The sequence below is a fragment of the Schistocerca serialis genome, chromosome 12 (genome assembly GCF_023864345.2).
Source record: "Schistocerca serialis cubense isolate TAMUIC-IGC-003099 chromosome 12, iqSchSeri2.2, whole genome shotgun sequence".
Lineage (NCBI taxonomy): Eukaryota > Metazoa > Arthropoda > Insecta > Orthoptera > Acrididae > Schistocerca > Schistocerca serialis.
In genome coordinates this window covers 131433425-131460447 of record NC_064649.1, presented here as the reverse complement: position 1 = coordinate 131460447, position 27023 = coordinate 131433425, and the positions used below count along the sequence as shown (strand labels likewise).

Genomic DNA, 27023 nt, shown 5'->3' with positions numbered 1-27023 from the left:
AAGCCTACACACTACTTAATGCAACTTAAGGGGGAGTAGGACGTCAGCCGGCCGGTGTGGCCAAGCGGTTAAACGCGCTACAGTCTGGAACCGCGTGACCGCTACGGTCGCAGGTTCGAATCCTGCCTCGGGCATGGATATGTGTGATGTCGTTAGGTTAGTTAGGTTTAAGTAGTTCTAAGTTCTAGGGGACTGATGACCTTAGAAGTTAAGTCCCATAGTGATCAGAGCCATTTGAACCATTTGAGTAGGACGTCAAACGGTCCGACTTGGAGCAGGAGAGGCACCACAGGACATTTTAATTTCCACTGTCTATACTTTTACAAGTAAATTCATAAAACTTTGTCAGCATGACCAGGAAGGATTCACGATTCACACTCATAACAGCAGAAGTTCAAAAACATAAAAAATAATGTTTACGTGTGAAATTTCATCATTTTTTCACTTACTGTTGGCTGCATTTGTTGCTATAGGTACACTTTTCTTCATAAGTAAGAGAGACTGTTCCATGAATTTTGCACAGCATACAAACCATACTTACAGGTGTCTGAAACTCTAGAATCTATTTAATTTATGAAAAAATGAATCAACTCTTACGTTTTAAGCTTTATGTTTAGAAAAAAATAAAATTTTGTAGTTAATTATCTCAATTTTTACCATAGTTTTTAATAGATTTGGAAAATTCTAGAGTTTCATACACCTTAAGTATGGTTTGTATGCTGTGCAAAATTCATCAAAGAATCTCTCTTACTTGTGAAGAAAAATGTACCTATAGCAACAAATGCAGCCAACAGTAAGTGAAAAAATGATGAAATTTCACATGTATAAACATTATTATGTTATGTTTTTGAGCTTCCACTGCTATGAGTTTGAATCCTGAATCCTTCCTCGTCATGCTGACAAAGTTTTATGAATTTACTTGTAAAAGTATAGACAGTGGAAATTAAAATATCCTGTGGCGCCTCTTCTGCTCCAAGTCGGCCCGTTTGATGTCCTACCCCCCTTAAACTAACTTACGCCATGGGCAACACACACACCCATGCCCGAGGGAGGACTCGAACCTCCGACGGGGGAGCCGCATGGACCGTGACAAGGCGCCTAAGACCGCGCGGCATATGTAGTAGTCTAGCTCAAAATATGGGACACGTATTTTATTTATACGTGCCCATACATTGAAGTGAAAACCGTCCCGAAGAAAGCGCGGTTGTTGTCTCTCTGAGCGCAAATCGTAGAAACAGTACGCGATGTAACAAAAACGTTGAAACATAATTTCCATTGTTGCCAGTGTACTTTACAGTTGTACAATCACATCTTCAAACGTTTTGATATATTTCAAAATACTCCCCTCGCTTTACAATTTTTGAAACGATAAAAAGTTTACGTGTAGTAAATGCACTAATATATTTAAAAGCAAATTCAGCCATATATGATAAAGGTACATCCTGAAGTCACAGTAGTTAGATATAAGTTAGAAGTACCCATATATACCGCTATACGCGCTCTCTCTCCGCCGTATGACACTTGTCATATATGGCATTAGTGTTGTTTGTCTCTTATGGTCGCACTGTGAAATTGCAGCCTCCTGAAGGATTGCTGGGGTTGTGAGAACTGTCTGCTGTCCACTTCAGTATCTTGACCGTGAAAGTGAGGTTATGAGGGACTAGGGCCTATCCTTTTTACGAAAAAAACAGAAATATACGAGGGTGGTACTATAAGTAAAGACCCACATTACTTTAAAAAGCCATTAATATACATAGGCAAATGTCCTTGTTGGTGCTTGACATCCGATATTTGTTCTGTGCGCCAGTGAAGTTTCGAACCGTTCTGGCAGATGGCAGAGCCGTAGTACAGCGTCAAAATGGCGTCTACATACGACTCACGTTACAAGCAGCGAGCTGTTATTGAACTATTGTGTGCAGAAGAAGAAACTGTAGTGTGCATCCAGAAACGTTTGTGTGAAGTGTATGGTGATGCTGCAGTTGATAGGAGCACAGTTGGACGATGGGTAAAGAAAGTCACAGCCTCAGGAAATGCAGAAACAGAGCTCCATTATCAGCCACATTCGGTACGTCCTGTCACAGCCACTGCTCCAGACGTGCTGAATCGTGCGGATGCCGTTATTCGTGCCGACCGGCGCATCAGAACAATTGGCTTTACGGTCGTTGCCGGTCAGCATTGTAAGTTCGTCTGAAATGATGGAGACTCTCGGATATTCAAAGAGGTGCTCACGATGGATTCCACGAATGCTCGCAGCGGACCACGAGATTCAAATAAAGGCCATTTCATCTGAATTGTTGGAGCGTTTTGAGACCGACGGAGACGCCTATTTGTCACGGATCGTTACGGAGGACGAAAGCTGGCTGCACCACTTTGCGCCGGAACCAAAATGACAGTCCATGGAGTGGCATCATCCTCATTCTCCACTTCTGATGGCGTCATTCTCGTGGATGTGATGCCAAGAGGGTCAACCATCAATGCGGAGGCACACGTGAAGAATGAATAAACGCAAGCACCGTTTCCGACATGTTGATCGGACAAAAATCCAGCAGAAATCTTGTTCCAACACGATAATGCACGCTCACACACGAGTCTGAGAACCCGGGAACACATCGCCAAATTCGGTTGTACATCGTCTCATCCACCCTACCGTCCGGACCTGCCGCCCTCGGACTTCCATCTCTTTGGGCCGCTTAAAGATTCTGTAGGGGAACACAGTTTGAAGATGACGAGAGTGTCAGTCATGTAGTGTAAACATGCTTACGTCTACAGAACAAGAGCTTTTACCAGCAGGGAATACATGCTCTTCCACAACGCTTGCGTACGGCTATAGAACGTGTTGGAGACTAAAAAAATAGGGCATTATGGACAAGATACGTTGATGTAATTATATTGTCACCAAATTCTGGTTCATAACAATAAATATGTTCTGCGAAAAAAAAAGTGGGGCATTACTTACTGAACGGCCTTCGTCGTAGTAAAATATTGGAACAAGGAATGATAACAGAGTTGATCAATGTCCACAGCACAATTCATAGCCGGAGTTCTTGTCCCAGGTAAAAAATTGTTTATGCTGCTGAAGAATAGGAAAAGCGTCATGCATTTATTTACTCGAGAAAATACATAATTGTCGAAAATGTAAAAACATTATACGATATTCAGAACGCAGTAAACAGCATCTTTTTGCTTTATTCTTTATGTCTTGTGTTCTTACCAACTGCCAAAGAACATCGAAAATTATTTTTCTCGTCAAATCACTGTGACATTTTCACGGTTTAAATATGTTTCATTAAAACACTGTACCTATTTACGTTGTTTCTGAATAGTATAGGATTTTTCTCTGCAATAAGTAAATAGCTTTTTGGTTTCAGTTATTTCATATATCTAGTAAGAGAACACTAGTAGGAAAAAATACCAGGTCCTTGTGTAACGTTTCAGTGTGTCACGAAAACAAAGTAAACATTGCAATAAAGATTAATGACACTCGAAAGTCAAAATCCGTTTCTATAATAGGCGTGAGCAGAATAGATTATCTTTAGATTTTAGCAGACACCACCAGAGTTCCTCGTTTCTGCGCATCCGCGGTGTGCAGCGTACTCGGAAATTTAGAATTCCCTACTCGGCGCAGGCTGTAGATCATTGACTTTATGGATACACTCGCGGCATGGTTGGTTGCTGATTTACATGCAGGCAACAAAAGGCGCACGCACTTTGAGCAGTCGATTTCGACCACAAAGTCTCTCGTGTAAAAGGGGCTTTACGCATGGCTCTCACTGAAGCGATACGATGTGCGGTTAGGGATGGCGGTTATAGCTGAAACAATTGGTTTTCAGTTACATCTGTTTTTTTCCGTGCCCATTAAACCCGACCGTTAAAACCGCTCAAAATAACCGGTTTGTGAAATAAACGGTTATCGGTTTTTTATTACTGTTATTACCTGCAGCAATCTAACAAAGAATGAAAAATTTTGACTCTGTCAGTTTCAAGATACATACAATCAAAGTATTACCTCATATAGCCAGTCCGTCCACCATATTCGCTGTGTTTCTCGAAAAGTGATACGTGGTTGAATGCTTTAAAAATCGCCAGTATTCTTCTATAGATTCCAGATTATTGAAGCTCTGCTCAAGTATCATGTTGTAATCAGAGATTCTTACCACTATCTCGCCTTAAGAATAGTCAGTGCTAGAAGGAGAAAACTAAGACTGAAGAACTCCGTTTTTCGTGTTAATTTGTCCGTTTTCAAGGGCTACAAGCGGATATATTATGTAGGCACAGGCAGCAGACAGACTACTTTCTATTTTTATGACATACTGTAATTGTATTGCCGGCCGAAGTGGCCGTGCGGTTAAAGGCGCTGCAGTCTGGAACCGCAAGACCGCTACGGTCGCAGGTTCGAATCGTGCCTCGGGCATGGATGTTTGTGATGTCCTTAGGTTAGTTAGGTTTAACTAGTTCTAAGTCCTAGGGGACTAATGACCTCAGCAGTTGAGTCCCATAGTGCTCAGAGCCATTTTTTTGTAATTGTATTGTTGTTAAGTTTTTAATTTATTACTGATACCATAATGTCCTTTCTCTTTTATTATTTCGTAGAAATGGCAGACGTAACTTTAATCATTTCAAAGAAAATGAAGCATTGTACTTCATTTGCTATGACACTTCGTAAAGATATTTCCAGGCAAGGGTTGATACCATTCTGTAATACAACGGATGTAAGCGACGACGGGAAAACTACCGTAATAGAGCATGTGGGGACACCGCATGTACACGCGTACCTTAAACCGCAACACACGGCGACAGGAACATTACTCTCTCCGCAATGCTGTACAAATTCTTACTCCATGTGTTTATTGCTCATTTCTGTCGGCATTGTTATTAAAACAGCGCTGATCGCTTTTCCTAATTTTTTATAACAACGCAATATTTCAAAACAAAGCAAATTTTATGAATAAAAATTATTCCTTTTTTAAAAAAGAGTTATTTAAAAACGAAAAATTTTACCACTGCTGCTATGGATAATTGATATTTTGTTTTTTAAGTCAGCTGTTACCAAAAACAAAAAGATCTGTTATAACCGAGATCAAGCAAATAACCGAAAGTACTGGTTATTTACAACTAAAATACCGCTATGGGTTTTAACTGGTCGGCTTTTCCCATCCCTATATACAGTGCGTTACGCTATGCGATTCGCCATACAACTACCAAGACACCGCGAATCACATTCCTGTTTCAGTTTCAGTTACAAGCATGAGCTTTTCTGAAGAACACATTATTGTGGCTTGTAATTATTTAAAGCTGAATAAGACTGAACAAGAAAACAATTAGTGGATGTATCTTCAAATTCTGTAAATATCAAACCTAGTTCGGTTGTGGTTTCTCATGAGATCTCTCAGTACGAACACAAGTTCCACCAAGTGCACAGAATGAATCTAGACGGTTCCCACTTTTTGGAGGAACCAGAATCAGCTACTCTGACAAAGTGGGACGCAAATTTTCGACTTGCTATGTCTCCTGCTGAGAGGCAACTCAGCTAAGGTAAATTGGTGAAAGTGTGTGAAAGTCATTACAAATGCTATAATGAAATGCTTATTTCTAAAGTCTCCTAGTACGCTACTTCATTCAGTGCGGTGTGTGTGTGTGTGTGTGTGTGTGTGTGTGTGTGTGTGTGTGTGTGTGTGTGTGTGTAATGGGCGATCAAAAAGTTTCGGTTTGAGGCCGTTGCTGCAGCATATATGAAAGCCAGCGCGACTCCCATACGGGTATGCAAGCGCAACACGTAGGCATGGGGCTAGTGTGGCCTTCAAAGAGAAACTTTTTGCTCGCCCCTTTTATACGAGTAATTAATGGCTACAGAGTGATACAACTAACATAGCATTTCTGCAACTATTAAAATGGTTCAGATGGCTCTGAGCACTATGGAACTTAACTGCTGTGGGCATCAGTCCCCTAGAACTTAGAACTACTTAAACCTAACTAACCTAAGGACATCACACACATCCATGCCCGAGGCAGGATTCGAACCTGCGACCGTAGCGGTCGCGCGGTTCCAGACTGAAGGGCCTAGAACGGCTCGGCCACTGCGGCCGGCATTACATGACTCACCTGAGTACAAATGACAGCTGCACCATGCAGTGCCCTTTTATACGTTGTGTACACGCCACTACCACCTTCAGTATATGTGCGTATGGCTGTCCCATCACTTATGTTGTGAGCGTGGGGTTGATCTGCTATTCTGTTATTCTGCGCAACGTTTTAATCGGAGATGTACCCTTTACCCCGTGGCTGCTGCAAGATGCAATTTCCACCCCCACACTACTACAGAAGTCAGACAGAAGCTCCTAACGTTCTAAAGAGAAATGCCTGAAAAACTTTCAGCAATAAACATCTTCTGGAGTCGTCCGCTGTAAGGAAATGGCACAAAAATTCACAAAATTTCTTACGAAACTAGTGGGATACTCGGGTACTGGAGTAGATAGTTAGTGTAACAAAAACATGAAACTAACGAAAATTATTATTTATTTTGGAAAAATTCTGAGAAATCACAATGGTACTTTTAGTTATGAATTGAACAATTATATCCTGGTTCTTTTCGGAATGTGAAGTTACCTCTCAATGATAGGATTCGCTAATGAAATTTCTATACAAAGTTTAAGATTGTTGTTCACTTCGCAGAGTGGCTGAGAGGGGCGCCTACTCAACTTGAATAATTAGAATGATGCTAGGTACAGTCGAGGCTGTCGCGTGTGAAATGCAGTGAAGTGTACTGTTGTGGAGGAAACATGGGGCTCACAAGACATGTAGCACACAATACCGTAAGCTGCGATGACTGCTGTTGCTGTCTGTGCAGCTCGCTGCTGACAAATAAGGTAACTCTCGTTCTATCTGGATCGACCTTCGCCAATCAAACTCTCCCTATGCCTTGATGAAGTCAAGGACTCCTATTCGCTCCTAGTCTATTGGCGTGGTACACCGGTCAGATAACCAGTCCACCGCAATGAAATTCAAAATTCGCTCGCAGGCGTTTAACTATAACTCTGTCTGTTCACACCGCACAGTAAGTGTGTCGGCCAACACAGTGAACAACACTTAATCGCAAGGACTCAATATAGAGTTGCACTCCAATTCGCTCTCGACAGAGGTGGTCTCCCAGTGAAGTACTGAGGAGAGACTTGTTCCTCGCTCCAAGAACGACAACGGTATGGGGCCTCTCCATGCCAGACGTCTCTTCCGTTACTCCTTCAGCTCAAGGCGTCAGAAATATCGTCTGTCAATCAGCATTGCTCTTCTAAAACGGGAGAATCATGTTTCGTTTAAGGCGACCAATCCGGAAATCTGTAGTATCGGCGTTTGGCGTTTGCTGTCTCCCTTTGAAAATCTCTGAAACTGCGTACTGTGTGTAAAGAATGCGTAGGCTGGCCGCTCCCACACAATGTAGCGGAATTTGCTATTAAGCCGAACATGGGGTCGTTTTTCCTTTCCCTCGGGCGAATGCTGTCTGCTCCACGGGTGGCCACTGACCGACATAGATGGATTGACTCGTCCTCTGAAGGCAGCAGCCTCCTGGTGTGCGGTCTCTCTCTCTCGAGCTAAAAGCTCCTGTGACTGTCGTGTGTGGAATGTATGTGTGTACGCCAGCCTCGATTATTTCAACCACGGTGCACACTTGCGATTTATTAGCTATTTATATGAGGACGGTAACTGTTCTCAAAAGAACAGATACTGGTAATGACCGTGCAGCTTTTCCCTGGAATAAATGATGACTAACTGAAAACCTCAGCTGCCGATAGGTGTTGTTGATATACCTCGATGTGGACAGCTGAAAATGTGTGCCCCGACCGGGACCCGAACCCGGAATATCCTGCTTACATGGCAGACGCTCTATCCATCTGAGCCACCGAGGACACAGATGAATAGCGCGACTTATCCCTTGCACGCTTCCTGTGAGACTCACATTCCCAACTGTCCACAATTCTACCTATGTAATGTACCTTATAGACATTTACCCATTTACCTATTCACTCATTACTCGCGAACGCTTTGGCGATTCCCGTAAGAGTTTGGGCAACCTGTGCGCATTCACACAGACGAAGGTCAATGGCTGGGTAGCCATATCAACAACACCTGTTGGCAGCTGAGGGTTTCAGTTAGTCATTATTAGTTATTTGCATATCGTTTACATGAATTCATACAACATTGACTTTATCTTATCGAGTTTGGGTTCGAATGAAGCGTCTTGATGTGCGGAATATGATTGTGAGGGCGGAATATGTAAGCAATGAAGGTCAGGAGACCACGACGTCTTACGATGTCACCTCAGTGCAGTGCGTAATTTACTTTTTGAGGTCCCCTCGTATACACAGAAGAAGAGCAGTGCTATCAGTCTTTGCTAGGTATTCCTGGCGGTGTCCCTGTCCCTGGTGACGCATCTTTACACGCTTGCAGGCTCTTCCGGTGGCGGTGCTGGCGGCAACGCGACCGGCCCGGTGTACCTGGCGCGCGGCGGCCGGCCCTGGCTGCCCTCCGTGGCGCTGACCCTGGAGGGCCAGCAGCAGCAGCAGCAGCACGGCTCGTACCGGCGGCCGCGGCGCGGCGTCTTCAACCTGTACTCCATGGTGCAGTGCGCCACCGGCTGCGACCCGCTGCGCTACAAGGGCTACGGCTGCTACTGCGGCTTCCTCGGCTCCGGCTACCCCGTAGACCCCATCGACAAGTGAGTACACCGGGCGTCAGCTCCGTCGTGCCGGGGACGCTTCACATTACATTAGACTACGTTACGTGCACAGGGTGAGAACACAGCCTCGACCAGGCCTGCCGCGGTGTAGCCGCGCGGTCCGGGGCGCCTTGCCACGGTTCGCGCTGCTGCCCCTGTCGGAGGTTCGAGTCTTCCCTCGGGCATGAGTGTGTGTGTGTGTGTGTGTGTGTGTGTGTGTGTGTGTGTGTGTCTGTGTTGTCCTTAGCGTCCCTTAGTTTAGTTAGGCCGGTATTACACTATCAAATTTCTTTGTCAAACATTTGATCAAAGATGTGATCCAATATTCCGTCCAATATATTTGACAAAGATCTTTGACGTAGCGCTAGAAGGGGTATTACACTGTCATCAGATTTTTCGTCAAAGTTCAAGATGGCTGACAACAACTTGTTATTTAACCGCAGCAGTTCTACGTACTCCAATTGCATTGTGTGCACATGCGGCAAAGAAGTGGGGGGAAAAAATGGAACCATACACACGAGGTTGACAGTCTTAAAAATCCTGGGATTACAACTTGATAATAAATTCAGTTGGGAGGAGCACACCACAGAACTGCAGAAACGCCTTAACAAATCTGTATTTGCAATTCGAGTGTTAGCAGACATAGGCAACATAAGCTTGCATACTTTCATTCCATAATGTCATATGGGATAATATTTTGGTGTAAATCTTGAAGTCAAACAAAAGTTTTCAGAGTCCAAAAGCGTGTAATACGTATTATTTGTGGAGTAAATTCACGGACGTCCTACAGAAACCTCTTCAAAGAACTGGGTATACTAACTACTGCCTCTCAGTATATTTACTTCTTAATGAAATTTGTAGTAAATAATATATCTCTTTTTCCAACAAACAACTCAGTTCATACATACAATACCAGGAACAAAAATGATCTGCACAAGGACTTAAAAGCACTTACTTTAGTTCAAAAAGGGGTCCACTACTCAGGAACGCTCATCTTCAATAATTTGCCAGCAAACATAAAAAATTTAGTTAGAAATAAAGATCAGTTTAAAAGGAGCCTGAAAGACTTACTACTGGCCAACTCCTTCTACTCCATTGGCGAAATTTTTAATAGAAACAAATGATGTATCGTATTTATTCATACTATTAGTATTGTTATTTCAGCTTAAAAAAATCGACATGTTCCACATCCACGAGGATCTCCTCAGCACGGATGTATGGAACGAAAAACTAATCTAATCTGGGTGAAGCCGTGGGTTTTACGACGACACGATAAAAGCATTCAACAAAACTTGTTACGTGAGCTTGCAGTGGAAGACGTCAAGTCGTACATCAATTACTTAAGAATGGATGATCATAAATTTCTGTATGTGCTCAGTGAAGTGTATCCTCATATCACAAAGCACAATATTCACTTAAGAACTGCTACATCTTCAGAAGACGGGCTCACTGTGACACTCCGATTCCTTGCTATAGGAGAGGGTTATGTTAGGTTAGGTTAGGTCAGGTCAGGTTAGGTCTCCAATCTTCTTAATCTATTTTTGTATTCAGGGTGCCTCACATTGTAAAGCGCCTCATCAGCTTCAGACATCTCTATTGATTTTGTAGTTGTCGGCACACACCAATTGTATTTACTGGCAATGGTTATAAAAACACTACAGACGACAGAACTCTGCAGCGATTCTGGCGCTCCATGTGGTAACATGTCACATTGCAGTGAACAGAAGACAAGCGGTTTCTTTGATCAAATATACAGCGAGGCCCTAGATTTGATCAAATATTGGACGACATTTGACAAAGTCCCTATTACACTATCAAATATCTTTGACAAAGATATTGGACAAAGAAATTTGATAGTGTAATACCGGCCTTAGATTAAGTAGTGTGTAACATTAGGGACCGATGACCAACATCTACATGGATACTCTGCAAAACACATTTAAGTGCGTGGCAGAGGGTTCATCGAACCACCTTCACAATTCTCTATTATTTCAATCTCGTATAGCGTGCGGAGAGAATGAAAATGTAGAATACTCAGTATTGTAGAACACTCAGTATAATGTCGTTTATTGAAACTGAACTACACTTCTCGAAATATCACTATATACACACAAAGAAGACAAATAACATGTAGACGACTATTCCTTAAGAGCGTCGGTGAGGTCCGTCTGATCTGGTCCTAGCTCGACGAGGAACGGGCTGTACTGCTGTTGCGCAGGCCTTATAAAGCCGACGGAGGCCGGGTCAGTAACTTCCCTGTGTGTGTGAGGCGACCTCTGCAGAAAAAGGTTCGCGTTAGTCTCTAGCAAGTTCTGTTTATTTTGAAGAATTGTTTTCCTCTTGGTTGCGCCTGCAAGTACTTGTGTATGTAATATGGTACACAGGGGTGTCTTGAGTGTAGTCTGACTGGCAGCGGACGTCTGTGGCAGACGCATCAGAAATCATATATCTTTCCGTACGAGCTCTGATTTCCCTTATTTGTCGTGGTGATCGTTCCTCCTTATGTAGGTCGGTGTCAACAAAATATTTTCGTATTCGGAAGAGAAAGTCGGTGATTGGAATTTCGTGAGAAGATTCCGCTGCAACGAAAAACGCCTTTCTTTTAATGATTTCCAGCCCAAATCCTGTATCATTTCTGTGACACTCTCTCCGATATTTCGTGATAATACAAAACGTGCTGCCCTTCATTGAACTTTTTCGATGTACTTCGTCAATTCTACCTGGTAAGGATCCCACACCGCGCAGCAGTATTCTAAAAGAGGACGCACAGGCGTAGTGTAGGCAGTCTCCTTAGTAGGTCTTTTACATTTTCTAAGTGTCCTGCCGATAAAACGCAGTTAGCCTTCTCCACAACATTTTCTATGTGTTCAAGTGTTCCTTCCAGTTTAAGTTGTACGTAATTCTAATACCTAGGTATTTAGTTGAATTTACGACTTTTACATCAGACTGATTTATCGTGTAACCGAAGTTTAACGAGTTCCTTTTAGCACTCATGCGGATAACCTCACACTTTTCGTTATTTGGGGTCAACTGCCACTTTTCGCACCATTCAGTTATTTTTTCTAAATCGTTATGAAGTTTGTTTGGATCTTCTGATAACTTTATTAGTCGGTAAACGACAGCGTCACCTGCAAACAACCGAAGACGGCTGCTCAGATTGTCTCCCAAATCGTTTGTATTGATAAGGAACAGCAAAGGTCCTATAACACTACACTGGGGAACGCCTGAAAGCACTTCTGTTTTACTCGATGACTTTCCGTCAATTACTACGAAGTGTGACCTCTCTGACGGGAAATCGCAAACCCAGTCACATAACTGAGACGATATTCCACAAGCACGTAATTTTACTACGAGCCGCTTGTGTGGTATAGTGTCAAAAGCCTTCCGAAAATCCAGAAATACGGAATAGATCTGAAATACCTTGTCAATAGCACTCAGCACTTCATGTGAATAAAGAGCTAGTTGCGTTTCACAGGAACGAAGTTTTCTAAACCCATGTTGACTGTGTGTCAATAGACCGTTTCCTTCGAGGTAATTCATAATGTTCGAACACAATATATGTTCTAAAATCCGGCTTCGTATCGACGTTAATGATATGGACCTGTAATTTAGTGGATTACTCCTACTACCTTTCTTGAATATTGGTGTGACCTGTGCAACTTTCCAGTCTTTGGGTATGGATCTTCCGTTGAGCGAACGGTTGCATAAGGTTGTTAAGTATGGACCTAATGCATCAGCATACTCGAAAGGAACCTAATTGGTTTACAGTCTGGACCAGAAGAATTGCTTTTATTAAGTGATTTGAGCTGCTTCACTACTCCGAGGATATTTACTTCTGTGTTATGTTGGCAGCTGTTCTCGATTCGAATTCTGGAATAATTACTTCGTCTTCTTTTGTTAAGGCATTTCGGAAGGCTGTGTTTAGTAACTCTGCTTTGGCAGCACTGTCTTCGATATTATCTCCATTGTTATCGCGCGCCGGCCGGTGTGGCCGAGCGGTTCTAGGCGCTTCAGTCTAAGTTCTAGGGGACTGATGACCTCAGACGTTAAGTCCCATAGTGTTCAGAGCCATTTGAACCATTTTTTTGTTACTTAAAAATAAATTATCTTAAACTAAATTAACTTAGAACTTGTTAAGCATTGGTCGTTAATGTAGTGGCTGCTGTGGCATTTTTTTGGGGGGGGGGGGGAGGGGGGGGGTCGGAGTCACTGGATGGCCGGAAATCGATGTCAGTGATGTCTCCTGCTGGTTTTTCTTATTGTTGGTTATGTATGACATCACAGCCTGTACAGGATGCAGACAGTTTTACATCTGTGGTATGTTGCGAAAATCACATGAAAGGCTGTTATATGACAGTTGATCACTTACGATTTCATCGCCTTGTAGCTTCACTTGCGTCGTTGGTGTAAAGGCGCAGCTGTTAAGTAACATTACACTATCGCGCTTTGTATTTTGTCACTGTTTTCCGACGTAATTCAGTGAAAAAATTGTTTCGACATACATGTTAACATTATGCACTTAATAATTTGCACTTGTAGAATTTGAGTCTATTTCGATTAACGAGATTTTGTGTCGATATTCTTGGTACTGACAGATTTGTAGCCGTTTATTTACATTTATACTTCTTGAATCTATTGAGTTAGAACTGGCTTAAGACTATTTAAGAATTTTGAGTTTTTGAATTCGATTATCTCATTAAGAATGTTATCTCTGTTTTGTATTATGGATGAAAATTTTCATTTCTTCCATGATATCCATTCTTTTAATTTTTCCTATTTTGTGTAAAATTTCGAGGTTATCTTCGATTTTCAAAGGGTGGCCTGTGTCTTTAATGTGAGTTGCCACTGCTGATTTGTTACATTTATCAAGTCTGTAGCAGTCTAAATGCTCTTTGGATCGAGTTCTGAAATTTATGCCTGTTTGGCGTATATAATATTTATTGCATTGGCTACAGGTGATTTCGTAAATGCCCGATGCAAGACCTGAAATTGTTGATTTGTAATGATATAAGAGGAAAAAAATGTTTTGCCATTTCTTTATCTGTTCGTTTTTCTGTCGGTCTGTTAAGACCCTTTCTCTCAATGCCAAGTTGGCCTATCAGGTTCAAAATTATATTATATAGTAGGATGTATGGTCCGTCTGCGGTGTAAAAATTTTAAGTTTATGATCAAAATACCCGGCCAGTTATGTCACATATTTTGTAACTAACAAACTCTCATCAAAATCTGTAGGGTACCTCCCGTTGACAAAGTATCATGAAATTCGGCAAGATGCAAGATTTCACAGTCGAAGTAAAGGAAAAACTAGATAAGGAATACCACTCAGTCATCACTTCGAACACCTTCTGTCATTGGACGTTCATGCCACCTTTGTGACCTTCGTTGACCTTCAAAGACCATGCTGTTACACATCATTGGATTCGTCTCGATAGCTGCTATCAGAAAATAAGTACCAAACTATGGCATCCCATTTAAAAAAACGAAGTTGACCTTCGTTGACTAACGTCATATTATGCCCCCATTGTCCCATGCAACTTTTTCCCACAAACTCTCCAGCTACTATCATACAGGGTGTTCATAAAGTCCCTGTACAACTTGAAAGTTTTATAACAACGGCAGCTGTTGAAATATTTTAACAACATTTCTTTTATAGTAATCAGTGTTTGTAAAAGTTGCTTGACAGAGTTTAACAAACCTCTATATGGGCGCATTTAGTTGCACGAAGCACATCAAGACGGTACTCGATTTCTTGCTATGTTCGCTGTAGCATAGCGTCATCAATGGTGGCAATGGCATTACGAATCCTTTGCTTCAAGTCAGAAATGTCCCGTATCTGTGTTTTATACACGATATCTTTTACATACCCCCATAAAAAAAGTCCAAGGACGTGATATCTGGCGAACGCGGTGGCCAAGGAATTGGCCCATCCCTCGCAACCCATCTGCCTGGAAATGTTTCATTGAGGAACCGTCGAGCATGCAGTCCCCAATGTGGCGGTGCACCATCTTGCTGGAAAATGATAGTTGGTTGTAAGTCAATCAGTTGTGGTGCTACATATTCGGTTAGAAGGTCGAGGTAAACATCTGCGATAATTGTTGACTCGTTGAAGAAAAATGGGCCAATTATTCCACACATTCACTTTTGGACTATCCCGGTGAAGCTCCCTAGTCACATGGGGCTGTTCAGATCCCCAGATTCTCACACTGTGTCTGTTTAATGTCCCAGACACATGAAAAGTTGCTTGATCACTTAAACAAACTCGAAGGGACTGATGGCCTTTGTAGTCTCGTCCCTTCAACCCCCACAAACCAACCAACCAAATTCGTCTGAGAAATGCTTCATCATCCGAAAAGCGTTCTAGCATGTTGAGTTCAAACTCTGTCCGTTTTGGTTTGTATGTGGTTCAAGTGTCTGTAATTGTTGCACTTTTTAAGCGTACAACCGTAAGTTCTTGTGGAGGACCTTATGCACAGTTGAACGTGGGAAACTGACTGGCAGCAGTGCGGATGGACTTCGTAGGCGAACGAGTGAAGACGTTTAAAACGCGATCGATGTTTTCCTCGGATATTCTTGGTCACCCGCTCCTCCTTTTATCCAACACTGCCCCTGTCTCCATAAATTTTTTGTGCCATGCACGGATTGAAGGGCGCGATGGTGGATCTCTTCCATGCTTCGTTCTGAAGTTTCATTGAGTCTGAACGTCCGATTTTGTCTCAATAAACTAGGACACACATTGTGCCTTCTCTTGAGGAGTTGCCATTTTATGTAATTTCAGTTCCTTCCATCAACGGAGTTTCTGGAACACAAAATTTTAGTATATACAAAAACTTTAGTAAACAGTGATTACAGTAAAAGAAATTTTGTTAAAATATTTCAACAACTGCCGTTGTAATAAAATTTGGAAGTTGTAAAGGGACTTTATGGACACCCTGTACTTTCGGAGTTATTCTAGGTGGTAATAGTTAGCGACTCACCCTGTAATGGTTCTTTATTTACGTGACCATTACGGCCCTCCAACCCCAGTTCTCGATACCAGTAATATCGTACTACTTTTCTGCAAAGTAACAGACGTATTTTTGTGACAATATTCACATTTGCTTTTATTAATGTATAGGTACTCCGATGTATCGATATATTACAGTGATCTGGTTCTTGTGTGTATTCATTTCTGTGAGACTGTCATAATCTTTGACTTACTTGTAGCCGTTTTGGCGCGAATGCGCACAGAGCAGTCTTTGTTTCACTTTGCAGAAGTTAAGTTGCTATTTCGCTTTGTAAAAGAACAGTCAAGTCCTGTGTTTGGTTAAAGTGGAAATTAAATGTACGAAGATTGATACAAAACTGTTTTCTTGATGATGTGACAATTAAAAAGAAGTATGTGTGAATTTACAAGAAGTTTAATAAAAATGTGGATCGCAAATACCGAGTCAAAAAATATTTCTGCCATACCATTATTCTGATCTGGGATTGTGTGATCATTAAGAATTTCCTGAAAAACGCATTTGTTAGGTCTTCAAATGTTGCTAAAATACATATCTGGACCTTCTAGCAGTCAAAGTGGAATCACCCTAGAATCAACAAGATGAGCCATAACAACTTCGACGAAATCTACGTGGAAATCCATTCAAGATAAGTGCCAAAATTAATGTTTTTTTTTTTTTTACAGTGACTTCATTATTTCCATTCTGACGATACCCACCACAGTCAGTAACTTTGTTGTTGCCCGATAAAGCGAACATATACTGCGTGAGCAACATTCTTAATCTGATTTCTAACCTACTTTTCTGGTGGTCGTATTGTTAGACCCAGTATACATAATTAAGTTTGTACGAAATGCTCAGTGCGTCAGTCTTACTCGCACTTCGCCAATTTTCTTTCCTGTACTTTGTGATTCTTCTTCAAACTTTGCAAGCAGATTATTTTAACGGGGTAGTTGACGCCTACCTTAAAGCGTCTACCAGATCAGGTTTCTCACCACCCTCTTGGTGCTCTCCGATGTGTCGAACAAACCTGTTACCTGCCCTTCTTTTTATACGCTCGTTATCTCCTGTTAGTTTTATGTCTACATCTACATATCTACTCCGCTAGCCACCAATCGGTGTGTGGCGGAGAGCACAATTCGCGCCAAAGTCATATTTCCCCCCCCCCCCCCCCCCCCCCCCTCCTTTCCACTCGCGGATCGCGCGAGGGAAAAACGACTGTCTGAACGACTCAGTTCGAGCTCTGATTTCCCTTATCTTTGAATGGTGATCACTGCGCGATTTGAAAGTTGGTGGTAATAACATATGCTCTATATTCTCACCAAAGACCGTATTTCGGAATTTAGTGAGCAGCCCCTTCCGTTAGCGCGTCGTCTATCTGCAAGTGTGTCCCACTTAAAACTTTCTATGAGTCTTGTAACGCTCTCGCGATGGCTAAATGTACCAGTCACGAATCTTGCCGCTCTTCTTTAGACCTTCTCAATCTCTGGAATGTGACCCAACTGGAAAGGGTCCCATACATATGAACAATACTCCAAGACTGGTCGAACTAACGCATTGTAAGCAATTTCCTTTGTCGAAGGACTGCATCGCTTCAGAATTCTACCAATAAACAGCAATCTAGAGTTCGGCTTGCCCGTTACTTGTGTAATCTGATCATTCCATTTCAAATCATTTCGGATAGTCACACCCAGATACCGCTTCCAAAGACTGGGCATTTATTTTTGTACTCGTACATTAATGGGGATTTTCGCCATGTTATACGCAGTAGGTTACACTTACTAATATTGAGAGATAACTGCCAGTCATCACACCACGCATTCATTTTCTGCAAATTCTCATTCATTTGTTTACAAATTTCGTGTGATACTAGTTTCCTGTAGACTACAGCATCATCGGCAAACAGTCTAATGCCGCTGTCAATACCATCGACCAGATCGTTTATGTAAATCGTAGAAAGCAGAGGACCTATGACACTGCCCTGGGGCACACCTGAAGTTACTCTGGTTTCTGTTGAAGTCACCCCAATCAGGACGACATACTGCAGTCTGTCTGTTAGAAAACTTTCTATCGAACCGCATATGTCATCGGATAGACCGTAAGCGCGTACTTTTTGGAGCAAGCGACAGTGCGGAACTGAGTCGAATGCCTTTCGAAAGTTGAGAAATATGGTATCAACCTGGGAGCCGGTATCTAGAGCCTGTTGTACATCATGCACAAAGAGGGCCAGCTGTGTCTCGCATGACCTTTGTTTCCTAAAACTGTGCTGATTTCTGCAGATGAGCTTCTCAGAGTCTAGAAAGGTCATTATGTCTGAACACAAAATAAGTGCCATGATTCTACAACAAATCGATGTCAGTGAAATTGGCCGGTAATTATGTGCATACGATTTTCTACCCTTTTTCTAGATTGCTATGACCTGGGTCTTTTTCCAGTCCCGTGGAACTTTCCGCCGTTGCAATGATCTCTGATAGATGATGGATAAGAATGGTGCTATATTTGTGACATAGTCAACATAAAATCTTACGGGGATACCGTCTGTGCCAGATGCCTTTCTGGCGTCTAAGGATCTCAGCTGTTTCACAATCCCAGATACACTAAACACTATGTCAGCCATCCTTGCGTTTGTTCGACAGTTGAAAGGGGGAATGGTGCTGCAGTCCTCTACCGTAAACGAGTTTTTGAAAGCTAGTTTTAGATTTTCGGCCTTCTGTTTTATCATCATCCTTTACGTTATCCGTACTTTGAGCAAGAGAAGGTATTGAATTATTTGTAGCGTTCATGGATTTTACATACGAGCAAATAATTTTTTGGGGTTATTTTTAGAATCTGCAGATAAAAATATTGTTTTCAAATTCGTTAAAAGAATCTCTCATTGACCTTTTGACAGCTGCTTTCATTTCACATAATTTGGTACAGTTGCCATAGACTTGAGCAATATTGTAGGGTATTCTGTTCCACTGTATTCCAGTTAATAATGTTAACAAAACCTAACTCAGGATTTTTTGTTGTTGGTGGTGGTTTGCTTGATTGTTACGACAACACTTTGCACCCTCCGCCGTTTGGTGGTTCGCAGGTGCTGCAAGATGCACGACTGGTGCTACAACGTGGCCGACTGCCCCGTCTTCCTCGAGTACTTCGTGCCCTACTACTGGCAGTGCTTCTACACGACGCCCGTCTGCGGTGAGTACCGGCTCTCTGTTCCTCTACTGTACACTGCGTGAGCCAAAACACTGTGACCGCTGCCACCTCGAGACAATGTGGCGCTGTCAGCATGTGACTCCCTGAGGAAAGTATGAGACGCCCTGCTAAACCCGCAGGACAGGACAGCTAGTTTAAGTTGTGGAAAGGGGCCAAAATAAGCGGCTGTCAGTTACACTCAAGCATACAACCTTTTATTTGATCAAATAGGCAAGAAAATTAAAAAAATCTTTAGTTTTGGAACTTAATCAGCTGCTGAATGCGCCGTACAATCTCATGCCTTAAGGGCTAGACCACTTTAATTTAAAAAGGCTGAAAGCCAATAACGTAAAGCTCAACCAAAATCAGAAATAAAAAGGCAAAGCCTTAACTTAAAACAGTTCCTTAATTAGGCTGAAGGCCCAAAGAATCTGACACTTTAAGAGCAGCACAACTTAAATTCAAAATCGGCTGAAGGCCCAATACTTAAGGCTCAATAACATTAATTTTAAAAATGCGGCCGGCCTGGGTGACCGAGCGGTTCTAGGCGCTTCAGTCTGGAACCGCGTGACCGCTACGGTCGCAGGTTCGAATCCGGCCTCGGGCATGGATGTGTGTGATGCCCTTAGGTTAGTTAGGTTTAATTAGTTCTAAGTTCTAGGCGACTGATGACCTTAGAAGAAAAGTCGCATAGTGCTCAGAGCCATTTGAACCATTTTTTAAAAATGCGAAGGGCTTTACATAAAACAAATTAGGCTGAGGGCTCAAACCATCTGACGCTTTAAGGGCAGAACAACCTTAATCTAAAAACCGGGTAGAAGCAATACAAGTACAAACAACAAGAACAAACAAGAAAAGGCAGTGCATCCAAGGGCGCTCAGAAGTTCCGAGGGTCGGCCTGGAATTCAAACACTAACCCTCGCTTAGGTGAGACAGGCAGTCGGCCCAACCATTGTCGATCCGACGACAACCCAACCGACAGACAGTCAACAGACCCACCGACAAGCCGTTTGGGGCGGCCGTGCGGTTCTAGGCGCTACAGTCTGGAACCGAGTGACCGCTACGGTCGCAGGTTCGAATCCTGCCTCGGGCATGGATATGTGTGATGTTCTTAGGTTAGTTAGGTTTAAATAGTTCTAAGTTCTAGGCGACTGATGACCTCAGAAGCTAAGTCGCATAGTGCTCAGAGCCATTTGGACCCACCGACAAGATAACTTCCGCTCCACCCATGTGAACAGTCGTGACTTGCTGGTAGACTAAAAAGGGGAGGCCGCCAATTGTGAAATTCAGATTCGACTCATGCTGCGCATAATAAAAGCTCATGGCCAGAGGTGTAATGTGGCAAAGCACCAAGATGCACTTCTCCGCCGTTGTCGAGAAAATCGACAGTTAAAAGAAACCGTTGTGGTGATGTGCTCTCTACGATTAATAATTTTTATACATCGTCGTGGCGCAGTGGTAAGCGCTCGGGTTCATAATCCGAAGGTCGCCAGATCGAATCTCGCGCCATGCAACCTTTTTTTTTTTTGTAGTATTTGTTTTTTGTAATTTTAATGTCGCCGGATCGAATCTCGCGCCATGCAACCTTTTTTTTTAGTATTTCTTTTTTGTAATTTTAATGTCTATATACACACAATAATTCCCGGCAATCAGTTGCAACAATTATGCATATAATAAGTTGTTGAAAGTCGTTTGTCGTGGAAAAACTTGCGACTTCGAACATCATTATGTTTTCCGCAAACAAAGTTGTATTTCACAAATGTTATTAATTGTCTTCATGATGTTAACCACGTATAGTTAACGGAAGACGTAGAAACGATATTCCGAAACGAATACGTGTAGCGCAAGTCAAACGTTCGAAATAGAATAGAGACCCCACGAACACAAATTTGCTGTGGCAGGTATGAAATATAAACTCCGTTACTCGCTCGTTACACTTGAATGACAGATGTTGAATGGGCCGAGACAAGCAGCCGCATAACAGCGTAGTTGCCTGCTAACTTCGAAAGAAGGTAGATGCGGTCCCTAGCGCAACTTATAACATCGTCGAAAATCAGTGCGGACGGGAGAGCTTTGGTACACCCTGTTAAACAAACGGAAAAATGGAGGCGGAACAATTGGAGAGCGATCCGCCTTCACCAACATGCATAAGCATTCATGCATATATATATATATATATATATATATATATATATATATATATATATATATATATATATATATAATTTAAATTACAAAAAACTAATAAAAAATTGCATGGCGCGAGATTTGATCCGGCGACCTTCGGATTACGAACCCGAGCGCTTACCGCTTTTTTTTAAATCTCATTTTGCTCGTGTTTGTTCGTTGTATCTGCTCGGGGCGGACGTCGCAAGACACCCGTTTAAGCTCGTTGTTGATCGATTAGCTCAGTTTTTTTATTACAGAGGGCTGCTAACCCTCTGACCGAACACGCTGAGCTACCGTGTCGGCGTACGTACCCGAGCGCTTAACGCTGAGCCACGACGGTGTAGAAAATGATTAATCGTAGAGAGTATTTCACTGCAACGGTTTCTTTTAACTGTCGATTTCACGACAACGGCTGAGAAGTGCATCTTGGTGCTTTGCCACATTACACCTCTGGCCATGGGTTTTCATTATGCGCAGTATGAATCGAATCTGAATTTCACAATTGGCGGCCACCCCTTGTAAGTCAAAACTCAACTTTCGTATCCGGGATCGGTGAGCCACGAACCTCGTAGGAGTTGTAACAGCACCACACACTCCGACCCCGCCAGGAGCGCCGGTCAAAATGCGTCCCGCGGAGACTTCCTCGCTGCTCCACTCCAACCGATCAACTGCCCAAGCCCAGAAATGGTGGAAGGACCAAATATACGTCGGCAGATGAGACGACCAACCGAACCACCATCCAACGGTCGTCCCGCTATAATCTCCCTCGGTCGGCCAGTTGATGTGTGTCGCCAGCGGTCGGCGATCACTGGCTGTCGGCGCCTCACCGGCGCTCCGTCCCCGACTTCACTGCTGCTGCGTCCCGACTGCACTGCTGGTCCGTCCCCAACTGACTGCCAGACACACCACGACCCGGAAATACTATCGATCGCTCCAGAGATGGTACGACAGTGCACTTATCGATACGCGCTGCTGCTGCCGCTCACGGGCTAGTAAGGCAGGAGGTTGGTGACGCCAGTAAATGGAATAAGAAAACGAGACGGCGGTACCGTAATAGAATATGACAAACAATAAATGGGATAAACGCGAGCCATGCACGGCTCAAAGTACACTGTAAGAAAAAAAAAAACAAAAAAAAAACACGACCCACCACGGAGAAGTTATCCGAATGCCACGGAAATCGGTAGATATGATGTACATGTTCAGACAAACAAATGATTACAATTTCAGAAAACTTCCATCATTTATTGAAGAGAAACAGCAAGTCAGTAACGCGTTGATCCACCTCTGGCCCTTATCAAAGCAGTTATTGGGTTTGGCACTGACTCATTGAGTTGTTGGATGTCGTGAAGAATATCCTGTCCAACTGGCGGGTTGTTGTTGTTGTGGTCTTCAGTCCTGAGACTGGTTTGATGCAGCTCTCCATGCTACTCTATCCTGTGCAAGCTTCTTCATCTCCCAGTACATACTGCAACCTACATCCTTCTGAATCTCCCTCCACGATTTTTACCCTCCACGCTGCCCTCCAATGCTAAATTTGTGATCCCTTGATGCCTCAAAACATGTCCTACCAACCGATCCCTTCTTCTAGTCAAGTTGTGCCACAAACTACTCTTCTCCCCAATTCTATTCAATACCTCCTCATTAGTTATGTGATCTACCCACCTTATCTTCAGCATTCTTCTGTAGCACCACATTTCGAAAGCTTCTATTCTCTTCTTGTCCGAACTGGTTACCGTCCATGTTTCACTTCCATACATGGCTACACTCCATACACATACTTTCAGAAACGACTTCCTGACACTTAAATCTATACTCGATGTTAACAAATTTCTCTTCTTCAGAAACGATTTCCTTGCCATTGCCAGTCTGCATTTTATATCCTCTCTACTTCGACCATCATCAGTTATTTTACTCCCTAAATAGCAAAACTCCTTTACTACTTTGTCTCATTTCCTAATCTAATCCCCTCAGCATCACCCGATTTAATTTGACTACATTCCATTATCTTCGTTTTGCTTTTGTTGACGTTCATCTTATATCCTCCTTTCAAGACACTGTCCATTCCGTTCAACTGCTCTTCAAAGTCCTTTGCTGTCTCTGACAGAATTACAATGTCATCGGCGAACCTCAAAGTTTTTATTTCTTCCCCATGGATTTTAATACCTACTCCGAATTTTTCTTTTGTTTCCTTTACTGCAGATCGTCCAAATCCCGAGCTGGTTGGTGGTCACTACCCATAATGCTCCAGACGTTCGCAATTGGGAACAGATCTGGATATCTCGCTGGCCAAGGTAGGGATTGGCAAACACGAAGACAATCAGTAGGTGGTGGTGGTGGTGGTTAGTGTTGTTTTAACGTCCCGTCGACAACGAGGTCATTAGAGACGGAGCGCAAGCTCGGGTTAGGGAAGGATTGGGAAGGAAATCGGCCGTGCCCTTTCAAAGGAACCATCCCGGCATTTGCCTGAAACGATTTAGGAAAATCACGGAAAACCTAAATCAGGATGGCCGGAGACGGGATTGAACCGTCGTCCTCCCGAATGCGAGTCCAGTGTGCTAACCACTGCGCCACCTCGCTCGGTGACAATCAGCAGAAACTCGCGCCATATACGAGTGGGTATTACCTTGCTGAAATGAGAACCCAAGGTGGCTTGCCACGAACGGCAACAAAACGGCGAGTAGAACATGGTCGACGTGCCTCTGTGTTGCAAGTGTGCCGTGGATGACAACCATAGGGTCTTGCTATGGAAAGCCATGGCAACCCAGACCATTACTCTTCGTCGTCCTGCCGTATGGCGGGCGATAAGCAGGCTGGTATCCCACGCCCGTCCGGGACGTCTTTAGACTCGCCTTCGCTGGGCATCAGGATTCATTCCGAAGCGCGTTCATCACTGAAGACAACTTTACTCCATTCAATGAGATTACGGGCCGAAACTGCCCACACCACAGGAAACTGTCTTGTTGGGGTACAGAGGTCAATATTAGTCGACACAAGCAGTGCCATGAGTTCAGCCCCCTTTCTATGTGCTCCGTCTTCAGGCCACAGGTGGCCCATCGGGACCATCCGACCGCCGTGTCATCCTCCGCTGAGGATGCGGGTAGGAGGGTCGTGTGGTCAGCACACCGCTCTCCCGGCCGTTATGATGGTTTTCTGTGACCGGAGCCGCTACTGTTCGGTCGAATAGCTCCTCAATTGGCATCACGAGGCTGAGTGCACACCGAAAAATGGCAACAGCGCATAGCGGCCCGGATGGTCACCTATCCAAGTGCCGGCCACGCCCGACAGCGCTTAACTTCGGTGATCTCACGGGAACCGGTGTATCTATTGCGGCAAGGCCGTTGCCTACCCCCTTTCTAAGAGCCGCCTATTAATGGTCTCTGTGGTCACTGAAGCACAAGCACGTAGGACCGATGCTAATGACGAATCCGGGCCTCTGAGACGTGTCTGGCGACTGCTCGTACATCACGTTCTGTTGTCTCTCTACGCACACTTCTTCCCTGTTAACTGTTCGGTCATCGTCAACCCATTCCTGTGAACATCGTCGAATAACGGCATCGCTGCTATTAAAATGTTGAGTGATTCACCGATCACTGCAACCAGCTTCTTTGAGCCTAACTACACGTCCTCTCTCAAATGCTGACATCTGCGTATATTGGTCACGCACCTGTCTGATGGGCATAGTTACTGTCCAACTGAGTACACGGGATGAAATTCGCAAAGACTTTATGCGCCGGTATCTATAGGTTAGGTTAGGTTAGTGTTGTTTAACGTCCCGTCGACAACGAGGTCATTGGAGCGCAAGCTCGGGTTAGGGATGGATGGGGAAGGAAATCGGCCCTGCCCTTTAAAAGGAACCATCCCTGCATTTGCCTGAAACGATTTAGGGAAATGACGGAAAACCTAAATCAGGACGGCTGGAGACGGGATTGAACCGTCGTCCCCCCGAATGCGCCACCTCGCTCGGTTGTATCTATATGTTCCCTCTTTACTATCCTTGCCACCTGTGCAGTGAAATTGTGCTACAGCGTCACACGTTCATCCACCATACGCCAGAGTTTACAATTTTACAGCGTCCGTCGATACCTGTATAAATATCAGTTTGTGACCAATTTACTTAACTGTTTGGTGTGCGCCTTCTTTTGTTTTGTTCCTTAGAGTAAGCGCAGTAGCGCGAACGGCGAGCCATTCTAGCGAGGATAAATCGGAAAACTGTCCGCCCCCAGTAGCTGAGTGGTCAGTGTGACAGAATGTCAATCCTAATGGCCACCGGCACGATAGCTCAGCGTGTTCGGTCAGAGGGTTAGGTGCCCTCTGCAATAAAAAACTGCGTGAACGGCTCAACACTGAACTTTAACGGGTGTCATGGGACATCCGCACCCAACAAATGCAACGAACAATATCGAAAAAAAAGGCCCGGATTCGATAACCCGGCTGGGTCGGAGATTTTCTCCGCTCGGGGACTGGGCGTTGTGTTGTCCTAATCATCATCATTTCACCCCCATCGACGCGCAAGTCGCCGAAGTGGTGTCAGATCGAAAGATTTGCACCAGGCGAGCGGTCTACACGACAGGAGGCCCTAGTCACACGTCATTTACATTTATTTTAATGGCAAAAATCACAGACATAAGCGACTTTGACAAAGGGCAGATTATAGTGGCCCAGCGCCTCGGAACGCGTCTCTTGAGAACGGCGAATCTCGTCGGCTGTTTGCGACCACCTGTCGTGAGGGTCTATGGAAAGTGGTTGAACGACGGCCAAACCACGAGCAGATGTTGGACATCCACGCCTCGTCACAGAAAGTGGAGGTCGGAGGCTTGCCCGCTTTGTAAAACAGGATAGGCGGCCGCCTGTGGCAGATATCGCGACATAGTACAATGCTGCTAAAGGCACAAGTGTTACTTTGCATTCTGTCAGCGAACATTGCTGAGCATAGGGCTCTGCAGTAGACGACCCACACGTGTCAGTAGATACCCTCACGTGTTCCGTGTTGACCCAACTTCATCGTCAGTCACAGTTCCATGTGTCACGGAATCACTGAGACTGGACCGTGAATCAGTGGAAACGGGTCTCCTGGTTGGATGAGTCGAAGTTCCTTGATCCACCGTGTCGTGTCCGGGTACACCATCACGCAAACGAACAGCTGCTCGAAACACACGCCCTGCCACGGGTGCAAAGTGTAAGATATATACTATGGGAGGTTCGAGTCCTCCTTCGGGCATGGGTGTGTGTGTTTGACCTTAGGATAATTTACGTTAAGTACTGTGTAAGCTTAGGGACTGATGACCTTAGCAGTCAGGTCCCAAAAGATTTGACACACATATGGTATGGGGGACATTCATCTGCGCTTGCATAGGACCTGTGGTAATAATCGAAGGCGCTGCACTCATGGACTGTGCGGCTGGTCCCGGCGGAGGTTCGAGTCCTCCCTCGGGCATGGGTGTGTGTGTTTCTCCTTAGGATAATTTAGGTTAAGTAGTGTGTAAGCTTAGGGACTGATGACCATAGCAGTTAGGTCCCATAAGGAAAAAAAATCGAAGGCATCGTGACAGCTGTGGGCTACGTGAGCATTCCAGCCAACCACCTGCATCCCTTTATGCTTGATGTCTTCTCCAACGTAGATGGCATCTTCTAGCAGGATAACTTTCTGTATTAGATGGCCAGAGTCCTGATAAAATCTGAGGATAGTGACAGTGCACTCATATTGATTTCTTGGCCACCAAAGTCACGTGATCGGAATCCGATGGAACTTGTCAGGAATGCTAAAAGTCGCCAGTGCCCCACCCACGAACTACCAGTCCAGACCGTAATTTATGGGACTTGTGTATCTGTGCGTAGTCACCTGGTGCCACATACCTCCGGAATCCTAGTACAGACGTGTGAATCAATGATATGCAAAATCGCTGTTGTATCACGTTCGAAGAGCGGACCAACATGCAGTTAACTTGGTCGTCATAATATTTTGGCTCATCGGTCTGTAATTCCAT

At 43.9% G+C, this 27023-nt stretch overlaps 1 protein-coding gene across 1 annotated transcript in view; it reads left to right on the top strand.

Moving 5' to 3' along the window:
• Positions 1–8151: 8151 nt before the first annotated feature.
• Positions 8152–27023, top strand: part of LOC126427998 (basic phospholipase A2 2) — a gene marked incomplete at its 5' end in the record, with an annotated part of 55014 nt that continues 36142 nt past the window's right edge. Inside the window, 3 exon segments of the mRNA XM_050089882.1 lie at positions 8152–8202; positions 8388–8707; positions 18764–18870. Of these exon segments, the coding sequence (XP_049945839.1) occupies positions 8152–8202; positions 8388–8707; positions 18764–18870 (478 nt within the window).